The 20,863-nt window shown below is 37.3% G+C and overlaps 1 protein-coding gene and 1 long non-coding RNA gene across 2 annotated transcripts; both read right to left on the bottom strand.

The window, feature by feature from the left end:
- Positions 1–1,799: 1,799 nt before the first annotated feature.
- LOC129869746 (uncharacterized) lies at positions 1,800–2,201 on the bottom strand. Its single transcript, XM_055944374.1, has one exon. It carries the CDS (start codon positions 2,199–2,201, stop codon positions 1,800–1,802), a length of 402 nt encoding a protein of 133 aa, XP_055800349.1.
- A 7,963-nt stretch (positions 2,202–10,164) lies between these two features.
- LOC129871297 (uncharacterized) lies at positions 10,165–18,492 on the bottom strand. Its single transcript, XR_008762231.1, has 3 exons — positions 18,349–18,492; positions 18,163–18,254; positions 10,165–10,185 (listed from the first exon to the last, which is right to left on the bottom strand). It is a non-coding gene; the product is annotated as an uncharacterized LOC129871297 (long non-coding RNA).
- Positions 18,493–20,863: the final 2,371 nt, after the last annotated feature.

The raw sequence follows: 20,863 nt of genomic DNA, 5'->3' as shown, positions 1-20,863 counted from the left end.
CCTTTTTTAATTTTTATTTTCTATTGAATTTTGGTTTTTCGGGTCTTCTTCAATGCATTGATAGCGATTTCCGTCGTCGTGTTTGATTTTTTAATATGACTGATGAAAAGGTAATAAAAATGACAAGAAAAAATAAAGAGGGAGGTGGTTACTAATGATCACCATTTTATACGCTGAAAAAGCATTTTTGTTGACAAAAAGATGCTTTTTGCATTACATTGATAATAAATTTCGTCATTGGTATTTAATTTTTTCGATAAAGATGATGAAAAGATAATAAAAAGTCAAAGGAATAAATGAAGAGGGAGATGATCATTACTAGTCACTATTTTATCCCGCGAAAAAATATTTTTCGGCGACAAATGTTTTAAAATTTTCCTCCACTTTTATGATCTACTTCACTATTTTTTTTATCTATAATATTAATTAATGTGACCTTGTTAATTAATGTGTCATTAAGAGAAAAGGAAGTTAATTGAAGAAGAAAAAATAGAAAAAAAATGGAGGAGGGCTTGAACGTGGGGGTGAGGGTGGGAGGTGAAGAAGAACAAAGAAAATAAATTGGGAGAGGGGTTGGAACGTGGGGTGAATAGCGTGGGAAAAAGTCAAAAAGTGAGAGAGAGAAAAAAGAATAAAGAAAAACTTAAAATTAAAAAATATATATTTAAATTTAAAGCAACACGTGTCACATAATAATTGGTGCGTGACATCACTTCTTTTTTTAAAAGTGGAGCTGATAGAAAAAATGAAGCAATAGTATTACTTTAAAATTGTTTAGGGGGTCATAGAACACCCGCAAAGTTAAGGTGTCTTTTTGAAAAAAGCGGACAACTTCAATGGTGACTTTATGTCATCATCATGAGAATGCACATATAAAAATATTTAAGTTAAATAAGATGAAAGTTTTATTTTTAAAAATAAATATTTAAAGCTTGCAAAGAAAATATAAAAAACTAAATAAATTGAAGAGTATTTTTGTAAACAAATAACTTGTTCTTAAAATTGATGTAATGCATGCTATTTTGAATACAACAAACCAAACAGTCAACAAAAAATAATCTCAGTATAACTTCTATCATCATAACTAATCTCATCATAACTTATTCAAACCAAATGACCCCTAATAATTAAATATATATCTAAATAAAATCATTCAAAATTTACAACATAAATGAGCTTCAACATGAATGACTAAGTGTGTTCAATCTCCTGTTGCTCCGTTTGAATTAGAGTGGACATAATGCCTATTATTTTATTCTAATAATTCCAGTGGTTTGAGATCGCTCTATGCAACCTGAACCATCAAAATTAGTCAAAAGGTGAGATTTTCCCTTTTGATTGTAATTCTTGTTTAACCTCGGCTTTTAGCTAAACATTTATGTTGTCAGCGCAAAAAGGGAAGAAAAAAATCAAACAATTCTTGTCGGATGTCATTATGCCGAAAAAAGGTGTGCTGCAGATTCTATGTTTGTTTTAGATAAATATTTATTTTTTATTATATAGAACTCATTGCAAAATTATTTATAATGGTCTTATATTCATCTGGATACGAAAAGGGGACATTAATATATAATAGCTACTTCCATATTTTAGTTCTAAAAATAAAAAACTACAAAAAAAATGATAAGTTATTGTTCCTGTCTAATACGCGGAGGGGTATTGCATTCCGAAAATTTTAATTAAGAGTGACAAAAGAGTTTCAAAATTAAGAAAAAGTGATTCAAGTCTTAATTATTGAGTAGAGGTGATAATTTTAAGACCAGTCCTAATGATACTAATTTTAAAACCCTCAAATTTTATTATTTACACACAAATCCTATTTTTCTCATCCCACCCCTCCCGCCTCCCCCTTCCCACCCTACCCTTCTACCGTTTGCATCCCCTCCCCTTCTGCTGTCGTTATCACCGTCATCTCCGTCTCCACCACCACCAACTCTTCCTTTTCTTCCTCTATCACCACCATCTCCTCGTCTTCCACTACTACCACTTTCTCCTCCACCACCACTGTTGCCACCTCTTTCTCTTTCTCCATCGCCACATCTTTCTCCTCCACTGTCGTTGTCACAACAACCATCACCTCCACTTTCATTGTCGTCACCATCTCCATCACAACCAATTCTTCCTTGTATTTCCTCCATCACCACCACTGTTGCCACCTCCTTCTCCTCCAACGTCGCCTCCATAACAACCACCACCTCCATCTTCGATGTTATAATCAATATCAATATTTTTTTGCCATCATAACCACCCTCTCCTTCACTTCACAATTGCTAAATTTATTGCAACAGCTAAGTCATATGTTAACAGGTATCTTATATGTTGCAATATATGTCATCTGTTCCAACAGATGACTACATATGTTGCAACAGATTGGACATTTGTTGCAACATATTGCTAATATGAAAAAAAAAAAGCGCAATGAAAATCGATGAACGTTAGCGGTAATAATAGCGGCAACAAAATTATCACTCATTAGTTTGAAAAACACTCATTAGTTTCATACCTAAATTATCACTCATCACTCTTCGATGTTTCATACCTAAATTATCACTCATTAGTTTGAAAACACACACCTCAGTGGACACACACCTTCATGTGCAATGCCATGCGACAATATTTTTTCAAATAAAAGAGAGAGTGTATTACACACACCACTGAGGTGTGTGTTTCTTAAACTAATAAGTGATGGTTTAGGTATGAAACTCACACTCCTAATAGTTTATGTATGAAATTCAAAAAAAAAAGGATAGTTCAAGTGTGAATTTTGACACTTATCTCAAAATAGGCGGAACCCATCGGCAACCCCCTAAAGTTGGCACGATTTTTTAATTAGGCACCTCAAGTAAGCCCTGTACATTTTGAACACCTAAAATAAGGTTGGACTGTGTTATTTTGACACTTTTTGCTTACTTGGCAACTTGTGTGATTTTCACTCCAAATAAGCGCGTGAAGAGCCTAAAAATTATTTTTTTATTTCCTCCTTCTTCTTCATCTTTCTTGTTCTTTATTCTTTTCTCTATCTTCTCTATTTAATATTCTACCATTAACGAATCTTTCACAATTATTATCTTGTTCTTTTGAAGATTTTATCCCAATATATTACTAAATCAATGTAATTATAGATCTATCATATTAATCAAAATTGACAGAAAAAAGAAGAAGAAGTTCATCAAGAGAATAAATAAGATTTGAGTTTCAAGAAATTTTGGCTAACACTCCATTTTTTTCATCAACGACTATACAAATTTGTTAATCTAATACTCCGTTCATTTCATATGCAAAAATAAAATTAAAAGTTATTATTTTAGTCCACTAATTTTAAATTTTACCTATTCATTTTATATTTTTTTTATTGCAATTCTTTTGGTTAATAACTATTAGCATTTTGGTATATAATGTATTGTGTAGCTTCTTGTTCTTGAATTATATCCATGAACCTTATATGAATTAAAAAAAAAAGTAAAACAGTGGAGTTGATGATGGTCACTGATAATGGAGTTCTAATGGCTATGGGAGGAATTCTTAGGGAAGGAGGGGTTGGGCAGGTTGGTGGGGTAGGGGTTTAGATAATAGCTTTATTTTTTTTTATGAAAAATAGTTTTCTTTTAACTTTTTTATAATTTATCTTTTAATTATTATTTTATACCCAAATGTCACATGTTATCTTTTAATTAGTCATCATGCCACACCATCAGCGAGTGTAATACACACACTTTGTAATTTTAGTTGATTGTCAAAAAAATGTCAAAATAACACAGCGGAGCCTAACATGAGGTGTCTAAAATGAACAAAGCCTAGTTGATGTGTCTAAGTGAAAATTGATGCCAACTTTAAAGAGTCACCGATGAATTCAACCTTAAAAATAAGACTTAAAAGATACCTTTTGTTAAATCTTCACCTGCTTCCCAACACTTAAAAGTTAAAAGGGGTATAGTGAACAACAACAAAAATAGCAACAACCTAGTGAAATTCCACAACATGGGGTCTGGGAGGGTAAAGTGTACGCAGACCTTATTCCTACCAAGGTAGGACGGCTGTTTCTGGAAGAAACTCGGCTCAATAAAAGCATAAAAAGAGGTTAGATAAGGCTAAGAAGTTAAGAAGTTCAAAGCGATATGGTAAAGCCAATAACAAGAGTGATACAAATAAAATAGAGTAATCAAAGTACAGAAAGTAATAGATAATAGCAGAAATCAGAGCACAAGAAATTATAGTGTGCTAATGCGCCTACTAATAAGATAGAATAACGAGACTATGTACTAGCCTTCTGCCCTAATGTGGGTCCTCCACACCCTCCTATCTAAGGTCATGTCCTCAGTAAGCTGTAGTTGCGCCATGTCCTGTCTAATCACCTCTCCACCATATTTCTTCGGCCTACCCCTACCTCTTCTGAAACCATCCATGGCCAACCTCTCATACCTCCGCACTGGGGCATCTATGTCTCTCCTCTTCACATGTCCAAACCATCTCAGTCGTATTTTCCGCATCTTGTCTTCCACCGAGGTCATTCCTACCTTGTCCCGAATAGCCTCATTTCTAATCCTGTCGCTCCTGATATGCCCACACATCCATCTCAACATTCTTATCTCGACAACTTTCGTCTTTTGAATGTGAGAGACCTTAACAGGCCAACACTCCACCCCATATAACATAGTCGGTCTAACCACGACTTTGTAGAACTTGCCCTTAAGTTGTGGTGGCACAAACCTCCATTTCATCCACCCTGCCCCAATACGGTGTGTGACATCCTCGTCAATCTCCCCGGTGCCTTTCATGATAGACCCAAGGTCCTTGAAACTACTTTTCTTTTGGATGGCCTGGTCACCAAGCCTAACTTCCGCGTCAACCTCCTAAGGTGTCTCACTGAACTTTCACTCTAAGTACTCTGTCTTGTTCCTACTTAGCTTAAACCCTTTAGACTTCAAGGTATGTCTCCAATCCTCCAGCTTAGTGTTAACTCCACTACGAGTCTCGTCGATTAGGACTATGTCATCCGCGAAAAGCATACACCATGGCATCTTACCTTGAATTCGTTGCGTCAATCCATCCATCACCAAGGCAAATAAAAATGAACTGAGTGAAATTTTTCTCAAATTTTCTTGAACCATTTGGGAACAAAATAATGATAGCTATCAATATATATCATTCAGCTATCTAGTTTACTAAGCATGGACAAAGTATACACTACATATAAACTTAGCTCTATATATTGAGTATATGTATGTATATACATATGCATTATATGTATAGGGATGTATATTAGTATAAAGTATATGCTCTATAAATTGTGTACATATTTTGTAAATTAGATGACACAAAATATTGGGCTGTAATTTTCTCAACAAAATATAAAAGGTATGATTACACAAATCTCATAGTGTTACGATTTAATTGCATCATATCCCTACTCTTTTCCAAAATACAAAAATCTCTTAAATTTGGTAGAATCCGGATACATTTCAAAACGTCCTGACACATCATGTAAAATGATGTATCTGATCAATACATGGTGTAAAGTGATGTATTCGATTGATAAATGATGTAAGTGATGTATCCGACGTCCCGATACATCGCATAAAGTGATGTATCTAATTGACACATCGCGTAAAGTGATGTATCCGACGTTCTGGTACATCAAATAAAGTGATGTATCCGACTAATACATTGTGTAAATTGATGTATCCGAGAATAGAAACTCTTTTATAATCTTGAATCACCATACAAGTTCTAACTAAGAACATTACAATCTTGTAGGTAAACCATCTTAAGCCTTTCTTTTTCCACCTAGGGCAAGAAATTACAACAATATCCACTAGGCTAGCCTCATTGCCTAGCATTTCACTATACCTTAACACTTTCTTTGGATGTGTCACGACCCAAGCCTAGGGCCTAGACGCGACACGGCGAATGAGACACCCGAAGGTACCTCACCCAAGCCTCTTAGCATTTATTAAGCATTTCATTAGTAATGATAAATAATAATAAGCGGAAATAAAAACATTTATCCATTTATGTCCAAACATACCTCTACTAATAGACTTGGCGGGGGCTAAGACATGTTCCTAGATCACCCTCAATATAAGTGTCACAAAATGCTTTAAATAAAGTCTTACTATTCTACATAACCAAAGCTTAGAATAAAAGGAGATGTTGTTCCCGAAACATGGGAACTCACCACTAGCAAATCTTCAACTAATACGAGTTAGCCACGTGGAGGAGATCGAGGAGCGACGGCGATTCCTACATGGTAATATCATGTAGGCAAGAGTATGCGTTAGTACTTTGATTGTACTAAGTATGTGAGTATGCTATGAAATGAAGAACATAAGAAAAAAACATGACTAAGCAATATGCATAAGCGAATGCATGTAATAAACATGATCATAGGAAACTTTAAAATATTCATTTTTGTAGGGAAGTGACCCTAACCGACATTTAAGACCATGAGAGCTATTACAAGGAATCCAACATAACCCCCTATATTGGCACGGGGAGTCTACTTGCTGGGTAGGACTCCGTCAACTTTAACGTTTTATAACTTTAACTTTATTGACTAACTGTGGATCCACTAGCCTAACTAGCCTACAAGGGCTCCTATGTTGGCGCATAGTTAATGCATCATGAGACTTTACTTAAGGACCCCTTAGGTCGAGTCCCCATCTACATGCTACATTCGGTGCTAGGTCAATCCCACGGAATAACATTTAAATATCATAATAGCATAAGCATTGTATAACTTTAGACATCAAATCAATTTTCGGTAGAATAGCTCATTAAATATTTTATTTGATTCAACTATGTGAGAGTTATCCTTTCATGTTGAATCTCTTCTTTGGCTAAAAGCCTTTTCATCATCATTCAATTATTTCTCAAGACTCCCTTAATCATGGGCATTTGCTTCATAAACTTTCAATCCAACTTCATTTCACTTTACTTTAATTTTAAATGTATTTTGAAGAATTATTGCAAGCAAGAGAATGATGAAATGCATCAATTTAAAACATCTCAAAATAATCCACCATTCATATTCAAAACCCTTCTTCAAGCCTTCATAGAGGCACATTAGCAAATCATTCAATTCATGCAATTGAGAGTCAAAATACATCAATATAGGTAAATAAACTCAAAATACACCATAATTTATGCATTTAAAGTCATCATATAAAAGCCCATGAAGATTCACCCTTAAAGTTTTAATATAAATTTTAAAAAGAACTTTTGGACTCCATGGGTGAAAGGAACCATGGATGGAAGCTCACATACCTTGAGGAGTCAACTCTTGAATGAAAAACTTGAAAAGAAATGGAGGCTTGATCTTCTTGGAGATGGAGGAAGAAGGCTTGAGAGCACTTGGGAGGTTAGGGCTTTTGTTCCCTTTTGTTCTTAGAGTGTGAGTGAGAGTGAATGAGGAAAGGAGGCTTAGGAGTCTCTTACTAGGTGAATTTTCCTCCCAAAACGACCTCACTTTGGGTAACACACAAGGAAAGGCCAAAATGCCCCTTAAAAATCTGGAAAATGGGCTAAAACCCTGCTGGCGCTATAGTGGCGCGTCGCGCCACTGCAGCGCCAAGCCAGAATAGGCTAAAAACCTGCACATCTGATAGTGGCGCGTCGCGCCAAGCCCCAAACTACTGAGGCTGTTTTCTGACGCTATAGTGGCGTGGGGCGCCACTGGAGCGCCAAGCCTGAATTTTGCCCAGGCCTGAAATTCCTGCAGTACTAGTCTGTATTAAAATGGCCATAACTTTTGACTCGGAACTCCAAAAATTGCAATCTTGGTGGCGTTGGAAAGAAGACTCAAAGGCCTTTAATTTGGTAGGTCGTGGTCCACCCAGTTCAATATATTCCAGGAGATATGGTCGTTTGAAGTTGACCCTTACACGAACTCATTCCGGAAACTTAGTCAATGGGAATTCTTTGGTCTTGGCTTGGTGTTAGAGATCTCTTATGACCCCTAAACACATCCAACACACTTCAATTACTTAGAAATTGATTCTAACTCCTATATGAAATTAGAAGTCGTCGAGTTCAAACCTATACGCCTATGAAGGATGGTTCGGGTCTTGACATGGAAATTTTCAAGGCGTTACAGGATGGTTGTTACATATTGTTTCATAATATATTGAATTGTATTATATTATATCCTATTGTATTGTTTTAATGAATACAGTGTTTGGAATAATTGTATCGTTCTCCGCCGTTACATAATGTCGCACATTAATAGTTTAAATGATTAATCTACAAGAAAAGTAGAACACGTGTTAGCGCTACCATGAAAAGGAAGGGTGAAAAATAAAATAGGATTATTAAATAATAAGTAAAGACAAAATGAGAAGAAAATATTAAGATAAGAACACGATCACACCAAATCGGTCGTTACACAAAATGAGACTTTTCTTTATAAACTAATGATGGAATTAAACGATACGATACGATATAATTCAAGTAACAATCAAAACAAATATTATATTTAAATTAACATAATACAATACAACGGGTAACGATCATCCAAACAAGGTGTAAAATGAGCATGCTAAACTATTTAAGCCTTCCTAGACCCACATGAATCCAAAAATTACGACAAACATGCCATTGTTGGATAGCATACCACTAAACCTGGTAAAGGGACACAGTACACTATCTAAGCCCTTTTATACCCACCAAGGACAAAAACTTGACAGAACAATGTGCTAATTCTTGGTTGGGCACCCATACGGAACCTTAGCCCCACTTAGTACATTAAACGAATAAACATAGGTAATGATCAGAAGGGATCTCTAAACAGATATAATGCACGAGGGCCAATAGGCCATCACGAAACACAAAAAAAACCAAAACATATATACAAAACCCACATCTCATGTCTACAGACCTCTACAGAATGATATCCTAGTCATATGACGGGACATGGCCCCGCTGTACCCTGAACAACGTATATATATACAACAAAAAGTGTCAGTACCAAAATAGGACTCCGAACAAAGGAGAACTGTCGACCAACATGGTGGATGTGCTAAGCGAGCGGATCAGCAAACCAATCGTCTGTACCTGCGGGCATGTAACGCAGCCCCCGAAGAAAAGGGGTCAGTACGGAAAATGTTCCGAGTATGTAGAGCATGAACTGTAATAAGTAAAGTTATTTCCAGAGCAGAAAGTGCAAAAATGAGTAAAATATCCATAAATATCAAATGCTTATCAAACCACATATAATGGGTTGTAATAAGTAAAGTCATTACCGTAATAGAATGTACAAAACTGAGCAAAATGTCCGGAGATATCAAATGCTGATCAAAACCTCAGATAATGTATGCAGAAAAACATATGCCATATCCGGCCCCATTATGGGACTCGGTGAACAAAGTGTGGTCGCCCTCCCATCATCGGCGCCACGGCACAGCATAACACCAGAGTAGGGAATATCTCTGTAATAAATCATATCATATCAGATGGCCATATAAAATCATATCATATCATATGATATCACAAATATATATGTACATGGCACAGCATAACTCCGTGGCATAACATTTACCACCCCATGTACATGTCATACCTGCCCCCTCACGTCGGGACACGGCGAACAATGTAGAGAAATATGCATGATAACATATCCTGGCCCAAGCTCAGTGAAGGAAGCATTGAGGCATCCACGAGTGGAGTAGTGAGAAACTATATGCAATTTAAATCATATTTAAGACTCAATGGAATAATCAGAATGAGCTATCATTTAAAAATTGAGACGAGACTCATGTCAAGTACCTTTCAAAAGTTACCCTGGATTATATCAGAATAAATCTTCTGGAATCATATAGACGTATCGAAGCATAATAAAATACCTTTTGGAAATCAAGGAATTGGCTATCCTAATGGCTCTAGGAATAGGAACCTCTTTGAAATTATATAAAAGTCATATTTTTGTTTCATAAATACCATACCAAAACAAAGATTAGCTTTACATACTTATGTCAAAACATGAAAATCAAAAGAATATGCTTTACATACTTATGTCAAAAACATACCAAAAGAAAGAAAGGTTTTACATACTTATAACAAATACATGCCAAAAGAAGAGAAAGTATAATCTTTACGTACTTATGACAAAGACATGCCAAAAGAACGAAAGGTGTGCTTTACGTACCTCTTACGGATTACTCTTAACTATGCTCGCCTCGTCGTCTCTTGAACCTATTTAACATGAAATTAATACTAAGGTTAATAAACTTTCACTTTCCAATTTCCAACTCTACACCCAAGTAACCATAGGAATTATTTCCTTATCTATGTCTCTCGACTAGTTTATTACTAGCTCCGAATCTACCGAAAATCGGGCAGCATCTCCCCTGTAACTTGAACATCCCCGAGTTTTCAAATCGGCCACCATGTCAACAACCATACCAACAACAACAGCCAGCAGCATGTATACAAGTAAATCACTTCAACTTTACACAATACAAGCTCTATACAACTCATTCCAAACTACGGTACCAAAATAGAGTTTTTAACCTTTATTTCGTAAAATATGTAGTCATACCAAACGGAGGGTTGTGTAGCTGCAACCAGCAGCACCCACATCCATTTTTGAGTACTTTACAGCCCTGCAACACGTAATTAAACCACCACCAAACTGCAGCACCACAACAACAACACACTACGCGACTTCGATTTAACTACTACGACTTCCATTTAGTTTGTTTCCAACGTCAAACATCCTTATACATTTTTTCCACTTCCAGCATATTTTAAGACATGTAATATACTTCATAAAATCATCATAAAGTCCAGTTCAAAACAGAAAACTTTACCTTTCCCGAAATTCACCAAAACTCGCCAAAACTTGCCTCGGAATTTCCTTTAGCGCAGCTGAAACTTATTGGCTGTTTCGTAACGTTTTGGGCTGCCTCAAACCATAAAATTTCATTAATAACATCTTCATAACATCATGATATAGATCATATAATTAATTCTTGGAACGGAATCGGAGAACTTACCTTTTTCTCCTCCTAAAATCGTAGCTCTTTCCTTCTTTCTACCTTAATTTCTCTTCTCTTCTCTTCTTTCTTTCTCTTGTAATTTCGTTTTGTTAGTCTTGAATTTTCTAGATAGGTGTGGAAATTAATGAGTCATAAGACTCATATATATATATACTACTTTAGGGGTGACACATGTCATCCCCCAAGGGGTGACACGTGTCAAGCCCTAAGTGGTGACAAATGTCAAGATCTAAGTGGTGACACATGTCAAGGTTTCATTGGTCCAACACACCCCTTTTCTCCAATCATGGGCTTCCATGTGGAATGTGGGGCCCACATGAGTCTTCTTGAAGACTTTGTGAAATTCCCATTTTACCCCTAGCCTTCCACAATATTACCATAGGCCACTTTGCGAATTTTCCTTTTTGCCCTTTGCCTTTTCCAATATTTCCACACTATTAATGATCATAAATAATATTCATATCCAACTTGTATATTAAATAAATTTTGGAAGATGTTCATTCCCTTAACTTTACCACGGCTACCTTAAAACATTCAACCGTATAAAATACGAGATATAACATCCTCCATGAGAAATTCCACTTTTTGCCCCTTACTTTTTCTAATATTTCCAAGTTGAAATTCCAATTTAATCATAAGAAATTTGTATCCAACAAGATCAACCATAGCCTTGCCCTTGACTTATTACCGTTATCCCGAAATGCCCTAATGTGCAAAATACGGGTTATAACATTCTTCCCCCCTTTTGAACATTCGTCCTCGAATGTTGAACTAACCTCATACAGTGTCTTCATACTTTAGGAGGGTTCCTCTTATTGTTATCCTTTTAAGTATGCCCATTACCTATCCCTTCTTTCATATTTTTTAAGCTGCCGGGAAGCGTATGCTATAACTTGGCCGTGCTGCATCAAGACACAACCTATTCCCACACCCAAAGCATCACAATAAATAACATACCCATATAGTACCTCTGGAAGAGTTAGAACTGGAGTTGTAGTCAAATTCTCTTTCAATAACTTAAAGGTTCGTTGACAGGCACGAGTCCACTGGAATTTGACTCCCTTCTGAGTTAATCTTAACAGTAGTGCTGAAATTGAAGCAAATTTCTCTACAGATATCCTATAATAACTTGTTAATCCCAAGAAGCTGTGTACCTCTGTAGGTGTCGTCGGCCTAGGCCAGTTCTTTACGGCCTCAATCTTTAGTGTATCTACCTGAATACCATCAGCCCCAACAATATATCCCAGAAGTGCCATAGAAGTCAACCAAAATTCACATTTGGAAAATTTAGCATATAGTTTCTGGTGTCAGAGTACTACAAGTACCGCTCTCAGATGATTTGCATGCTCTGCTTCTGACCGAAAATAAATCAGAATATCATCAATAAATATAATCATGAACATATCCAAGAATGGTCTAAATACCCGATTTATCAGGTCCATGAATACCGCTGGAGCATTTGTCAGGCCAAAAGACATCACTCTGAACTCGTAATGGCCATATTGGGTCCAGAATGTTGTCTTTGGTTTATCTGATTCTCTTACCCGCACCTGATGATAACCCGATTGCAAGTCTATTTTTGAAAACCACTTAGCACCCTCCAACTGATCAAATAAATCATCAATTCTGGGAAGGGGGTGTTTATTCTTAATGGTTACCTTATTCAGCTGCCTGTAATCAATACACATCTGCAGCAACCCATCTTTCTTTTACACAAATAATACTGGGGCTCCCTAAGGTGAAGTACTCGGTCTGATGAAGCCTTTTTCCAGTAAGTCTTTTAACTACTCCTTCAGCTCTTTTAAATCTGCAGATGCCATTCTGTATGGAGGAATATATATCATATGGGTATCTAGCAGCACATCTATGGTAAAGTCTATCTCCCGTTCGGGAGGAAGGCCTGGAAGCTCGTCTGGGTATATATTTGAGAATTCATTAACTACGAGAACTGACTGAAGGGTTGGCGCTTCCGCTTCCAAATACTATATGCGAACCAGGTGATAAACACAACCTTTTCTGATCATTTTTCTCGCCTTAAGGTAGGAAATAAACTTCCCTCTCGGCGATGCTGTATTAACTGCCCATTCCATCACTGGTTCTCCTGAGAATTGAAAATATACTCGAACTACTAGGTCTTACACGAGTACTCATTCCCCGTTATGGGTTTCCTTTTTTGGTACTTGAGAATATTGTGATCCCTCTTTGGCCTAATATAATATGGTCTCGCGCCTTGCTGGTGATTTCTCTAGGGAGTTTCACTTACTGAGGTTTCCTTACTTTTCACCTCCTTCTAATAGTTTGAGCTCTTTGTTTTCTATCTACTTACCCTCTTTATTTCCCAAATATCGCTCTACTAAAATCTCCAATTTAACCTACAGTCAAATAATAGTAGAGTACGTTGCAACAGTTGTACCTTTTATTCTTATTGTCGCTCGATCTTTGGTACCCTAGCTTGATTAATACCTTCCTTACTGTGACACCAGTTGTTGGAACTCACATGTCCACCGATATAATCGTACGTGGGACATCCTACACATTCATATATATATATATATGTATATATTCACTATCAACTAGACTACAAAATAGCTCCAAATGCTGTTCAAGCATATCGTTGTTCTAGAGCTGTTATGTACTTTCTGTCTCTTCACCAGCCTAGTCTACATCGTCTTACACGGCCTCTTACGGTTTATAGCCATTCCATAAACTCTAGTTTTCCCTTAAGATACTCTAGCCTCTCATTTGTGTCTTACGTCTGAATATATAGAATTCTTGCATACTTCTCAGGGGGTCACCCATCCTAAAATTGCTCCCACCTAAGCATGCTTAACCTCATAACTTTGATGGAATTGGGTACGTTAATGTTGATATAATCGCATCCATTTCCTCGTTTTACCTTTATTACATTATTGGGAGCGAATCGAGATCTTACAGATTCTGAGACACTTTCGTAACACATCCATCTTTTACAATTACTGTTTTACCCTTTTTGATCCTCAATCTTTACTTTTTGCTTTCGTGCGTGACTATCTTTCGTCCTGGACTACCAGAGTCCCGAGGGTAGTGATCGCACCATCCATCAAGGTCTGTACCAATGATTCTTCACACGGTCTCAGATACCACAGCTTATATCTATTTATTATTAACCTCGAGATCCATCCATCTGTTATAGGATCTCGTTTGGAGTGTAAGCGTTCCCATATACATATGATAGCATCAGTTGATTTTCTCTTACGCTTGTATTTCTCTTGTCCACTTCCCCCTTTAGGGTGTACCCATGTCATCTTCTGTTCATTTTCAACTATTCATGAGCAAATGATTCTGTTTTAACATATTTAACATACCACACCATGTCTACACCTTCTATTAGAACATCTATACTTTAGGTTGCCTCTATAAGAAACCTTAGTACAACTATGGGTTGCTTAGTATTCTCGATGAATAGTACACAATCTAGTCCAAGTACTGGTACTCGAGTCATATAACTAATGTAGTAGTTTAGTCGAAGCTACATTCAATTCATCCCAATCAGTACGTCACTAGTGCTTATGGTCGTGTCCGATTCTCCATTCGGGGCACTTATACTCTGATGACACATGTTTCACATTTTATTATCACAGTTTTTCCCAATGGATACTACTTGTTCCTTTAATAATTTCATAATGCCTCGGTTGTTTTGTAATTTCTGTTCTTTCTCCTCTAGGTATCCCACTATTTTCCAATATGGAGGTACATATACATAATACCCTTTTCTGCCTCATGAGCTTTCATCCTTATCATGTACCCGATACTAACTCCTAATCTTACTCACGACCATATCTTGTAGTTGCTTCCTTACTAAGCTTTACTTATTTCTATAACGATTCTCGTATATTCACAGTATACCCTACTCGTATAACACTTCTTCACCTTCCTCACAATTCTTTCTACAGGTTAATTCTAGTTGGTGAGGCAAACGTATTCAACCTTTGTCTAAATCATCCCTCCGTATCGCAGGCCCTAATGAATCACCCCAGCATTTTTCCACCACATGAAACACGTGACCTTGAATCACCTACAAATTTATGTTTTTCCATTCACAGGTTACACCTCCAATTAGTCGACTAGGAACTGATAAAATGTCCCCATACAACATTTTTCCAACCTCCACCAGAGAGGAACTAATATCCACTAAGCATCAGAGTACTTCCTAGTACTTGACTCACATGGTCTTGAGTCGTGAACAATTTTTTTCTAGTCCTCAAATAACAGCTGAGGGTTTTGTACTTTCCAGCAAGAATGAAACTCAATCGCTGGACACTTTTCCTTCCAACCGAAATTCCCTTTCGAATTATGACTCTCCAAGTAAAAATGGTACTCCTTTTACCGAAAACATAGAGGGAACCTCTTTCAGTTTTAGTCCAACGTTATAAATTTTACCCTATCGGTATCAACTTCCAAGACATCTTCTAAACGTATGTCTCAGTCTTTTCCTTGCTTTTGTTCCATTCTCAAAAATAATAATTGGGAATAGTTTCCTCTGTATTTTGTACTATCTCAAAACCTGCACGCAGAAGATAGCAGAAATGCCTCACAGGGCCAACATATTATATCACCTTATATCACAGTCACACAGAGCTTTCAATATCAATAACCGTATGAAAATAATGGACTTACCTCATGTGTCTACCTCAAACTGCATTTATTGCACTTTCCTATCTACTTTCCTTCAAATTTTCAACTTTACATTTCAAGCTCAACACCTTACTCAGCATATCGCTTTCATACCTTTACTTACCCGTATACTATGTAACTCCCAATATCATCCATCGCATTCCTCTATCGATATCGTTCCTTAGCTGAAATCAAATGTTAGAAAAAGGAATTTCATGTCCTATGGATGGGCTCTATCGCACGATCTTAGATATGAAAGAAAGGTAACATTCTAAATGCCCTGTAGCCTCCTGTTTATAGATGTGGCGCGCAACACACCGATAAACAAGACTCTACAAGACACGGTCTGTAGACATTCCGAGGAAGGACCGCTCTGATATCACTTTTGTCACGACCCAACTCCGTAGGCCATGACTGGTGCCCGAGTTGGGCACCCATACGTAACATTAGCCCCACTTAGTACATTAATCGAATAAACATAGGTAATGATCAGAAGGGATCTCTAAACAGATATAATGCACGAGGGCCGATAGGCCTTCACGAAACCCAAAATAAAACCAAAACATATATACAAAACCCACATCTCATGTCTACAGACCTCTACAAAATAATATCCTAGTCATATGACGGGACATGGCCCCGCTGTACCCTGAACAACGTATATATATACAACAAAAAATGTCAGTACCAAAATAGGACTCCGAACAAAGGAGCACTGTCGACCAACATGGTGGATGTCCTAAGCGAGCGGATCAGCAAACCAATCGTCTGTACCTGTGGGCATGTAACGCAGCCCCCGAAGAAAAGGGGTCAGTACGGAAAATGTACCGAGTATGTAGAGCATGAACTGTAATAAGTAAAGTTATTTCCAGAGAAGAAAGTGCAAAAATGAGCAAAATATCCATAAATATCAAATACTTATCAAACCACATATAATGGGTTGTAATAAGTAAAGTCATTACCGCAATAGAATGTACAAAACTGAGCAAAAATGTCTGGAGATATCAAATGCTGATCAAAACCTCAGATAATGTATGCAGAAAAACATATGTCATATCCGGCCCATTATGGGACTCGGTGAACAAAGTGTGGTCTCCTTCCCATCATCGGCGCCACGGCACAGCATAACACCAGAGTAGGGAATATCTCTGTAACAAATCATATCATATCAGATGGCCATATCAAATCATATCATATCACAAACATATATGTACATGGCACAGCATAACTCCGTGGCATAACATTTACCACCCCATGTACATTTCATACCTGCCCCCTCACGTCGGGATACGGCGAACAATGCAGAGAAATATGCACGATAACATATCCTGGCCCAGGCTCAGTGAAGGAAGAATTGAGGCATCCATGAGTGGAGTAGTGAGAAACTATATGCAATTTAAATCATATTTAAGACTCAATGGAATAATCAGAATGAGCTATCATTTAAAAATTGAGACGAGACTCATGTCAAGTACCTTTCGAAAGTTACCCTGGATTATATCAGAATAAATCTTCTGGAATCATATAGACGTATCGAAGCATAATAAAATACCTTTTGGAAATTAAGGAATTGGCTATCCTAATGGCTCTAGGAATAGGAACCTCTTTGAAATTATATAAAATTCATATTTTTATTTCATAAATACCATACCAAAACAAAGATTAGCTTTACATACTTATGTCAAAACATGAAAATCAAAAGAATATGCTTTACATACTTATGTCAAAAACATACCAAAAGAAAGAAAGGTTTTACATACTTATAACAAATACATGCCAAAATAAGAGAAAGTATAAGCTTTACGTACTTATGACAAAGACATGCCAAAAGAACGAAAGGTTCGCTTTACGTACCTCTTACGGATTACTCTTAACTATGCTCGCCTCGTCGTCTGTTGAACCTATTTAACATGAAATTAATACTAAGGTTAATAAACTTTCACTTTCCAATTTCCAACTCTACACCCAAGTAACCATAGGAATCATTTCCTTATCTATGTCTCTCGACTAGTTTATTACTAGCTCCGAATCTACCGAAAATCGGGCAGCATCTCCCCTGTAACTTGAACATCCCCGAGTTTTCAAATCGGCCACCATGTCAACAACCATACAAACAACAACAGCCAGCAGCATGTATACAAGTAAATCACTTCAACTTTACACAATACAAGCTCTATACAACTCATTCCAAACTACGGTACCAAAATAGAGTTTTTAACCTTTATTTCGTAAAATATGTAGTCATACCAAAAGGAGGGTTGTGTGGCTGCAACCAGCAGCACCCACATCCATTTTTGAGTACTTTACAGCCCTGCAACACGTAATTAAACCACCACCAAACTGCAGCACCACAACAACAACACACTACGCGACTTCGATTTAACTACTACGACTTCCATTTAGTTTGTTTCCAACGTCAAACATACTTATACATTTTTTCCACTTCCAGCATATTTTAAGACATGTAATATACTTCATAAAATCATCATAAAGTCCAGTTCAAAACAGAAAACTTTACCTTTTCCGAAATTCACCAAAACTCGCCAAAACTTGCCTCGGAATTTCCTTTAGCGCAGCTGAAACTTATTGGCTGTTTGGTAACGTTTTGGGCTACCTCAAACCATAAAATTTCATTACTAACATCTTCATAACATCATGGTATAGATCATATAATTAATTCTTGGAACGGAATCGGAGAACTTACCTTTTTCTCCTCCCAAAATCGTAGCTCTTTCCTTCTTTCTACCTTAATTTCTCTTCTCTTCTCTTCTTTCTTTCTCTTGTAATTTCGTTTTGTTAGTCTTGAATTTTCTAGATAGGTGTGGAAATTAATGAGTCATAAGACTCATATATACATATACTACTTTAGGGGTGACACATGTCATCCCCCAAGTGGTAACACGTGTCAAGCCCTAAGTGGTGACAAATGTCAAGATCTAAGGGGTGACACATGTCAAGGTTTCATTGGTCCAACACACCCCTTTTCTCAAATCATGGGCTTCCATGTGGAATGTGGGGCCCACATGAGTCTTCTTGAAGACTTTGTGAAATTCCCATTTTACCCCTAGCCTTCCACAATATTACCATAGGCCACTTTGCGAATTTTCCTTTTTGCCCTTTGCCTTTTCCAATATTTCCACACTATTAATGATCATAAATAATATTCATATCCAACTTGTATATTAAATAAATTTTGGAAGATGTTCATTCCCTTAACTTTACCACGGCTACCTTAAAACATTCAACCGTATAAAATACGGGATATAACATCCTCCATGAGAAATTCCACTTTTTGCCCCTTACTTTTTCTAATATTTCCAAGTTGAAATTCCAATTTAGTCATAAGAATTTTGTATCCAACAAGATCAACCATAGCCTTGCCCTTGACTTATTACCGTTATCCCGAAATGCCCTAATGTGCAAAATACGGGTTATAACATCAATTACTTAGAAATTGATTCTAACTCCTATATGAAATTAGAAGTCGTCGAGTTCAAGCCTATACGCCTATGAAGGATGGTTTGGGTCTTGACATGGAAATTTTCAAGGCGTTACAATATCTCCCCCTTGAAAACATTTGTCCTCGAATGAGATTTTTTTTTTTTGCTGGGAACAGACCCTACACGAGGCTCCCACCTCTCGTGCACAGTCAGGGGTTGAGCAGCACCCCCAAGCCTTAACATAAATAAAATAAAGTAAAAATACACGGAGGGGGACATAAACCTTACCTCCGATCCTATGTTGGTTCATAAGTCGGCTAATCTACTAAGGTCGGCTAACTCATTCCCGTTACAAAAAAAGGCTAACTAAAACTAGAAAGCATTAAACCTATCGGAGGACTCCTCCCGGTACAAGTCGACTAAGTAAGCATAAATGAGGGAGACTCTCCCCTTCCATGAGAAAACAAGAAAGTAACCTACACTAGTCCTATTCAACTACGCGATGAATCACATAGCTAAATTGAAGCAGAACAAGTATACGAAACTTCTATCTCGCATGGGATGAGAAAGTTCTATTCATCTTGCCCTTTTTTGTCTTGTCATACCAAGTAAGTCCAAATGGAGAGATGTATCAACTTCAATATCATGATTATAGCAGCTATGGAGGATGAAAAAAATTTGGAAAGAAGTGTATCAGTCAGCCGCTTTGGAGCTGTATTAGTCAGCAGCTTTGGAGATGTTGTGGATTGGAGATCCAGATGCAATCTTGTAGGAGGTTTAAAGGAGGCTTCAACTTCCTGTTGCCTTTCTAAGTTGTAGTATCCTGCAGTAGAAATGCACATTAAGAGGTGCAATTCTGCTGATTCATGCTGCAGTTCTGCAAGCTTCTTGGATGTTGCATGTTGTTGGAGGTGTTGTGTATTGAGGCTTGTATCCCCAAATGTTACTTGATTTAGTGTATCTCCAGCTACCTGCAAATGCATAAAACCAAGCCAACAAGACCAAAAACAAAGATCCACAAACAGAACTGGAAGTCCCCAAGTTGCTGTGGTTACTGTAGAATTGTTGTGGATGGACCAATTGTTGTGACTGTAGCTCCTCATGTTGTTATTGTTGTTGAAGCAGTTGTACCTGTTGCACCATGCTTTTGCTGTTGTATATTGCAACCTGTAGGGGAAGTATCCTTGGCTTGAGTGTTTAACTGATGGAGCCTTGCATTTTGGAAGGTTCCATTGCTGCTGTATTATGTGTCTGCACACCAATAAATAAACAAACAAGGAGTTCCAAGTAGCTTGGATGTAATGGGGTTGATGCAGGTAATAAAGGATGGAATCTGGCATGGTTGGATTGTTGGTGAGGGCTGGTGATGCTCCTGCATCTCTAGCATTTGTCTCCCTTTGTTTGGATCTCTGTGGACCTGCACAAACAAGTAGCCAAAGAACCAAACGAATGTGGGAGAAGTATAGGCTACTGCAAACCTGTAGCCAGCTTCCTGGTGCCTCCATAGTGGAAGTGCTCAGTTGTTTGTTGTTGCAATTTACCTTCAGGAGGAGACCTTTCCTCATGATCAGTTCCTTAGAGCACCTGCACATACAAACAAAAACAAAGCAAAGAAAGGAAAAGACCTCAAAGAGTGCTTTGGAGCTTGTTAGCTTTAAATCGGCTAACTTTTTCAAGGCCGCTCGACTAACGTCTCCAATTATCCGATTGAGGTGAAACTTCTTGGGCTTTGCAACTACTATATTTGCTGTATTCCTGCAACATTTGGGGGTCTTTTGG

Source organism: Solanum dulcamara, chromosome 10 (genome assembly GCF_947179165.1).
Source record: "Solanum dulcamara chromosome 10, daSolDulc1.2, whole genome shotgun sequence".
NCBI lineage: Eukaryota > Viridiplantae > Streptophyta > Magnoliopsida > Solanales > Solanaceae > Solanum > Solanum dulcamara.
The sequence above is the reverse complement of the archived record's forward strand: the minus strand, read 5'-3'. Positions and strand labels throughout refer to the sequence as shown.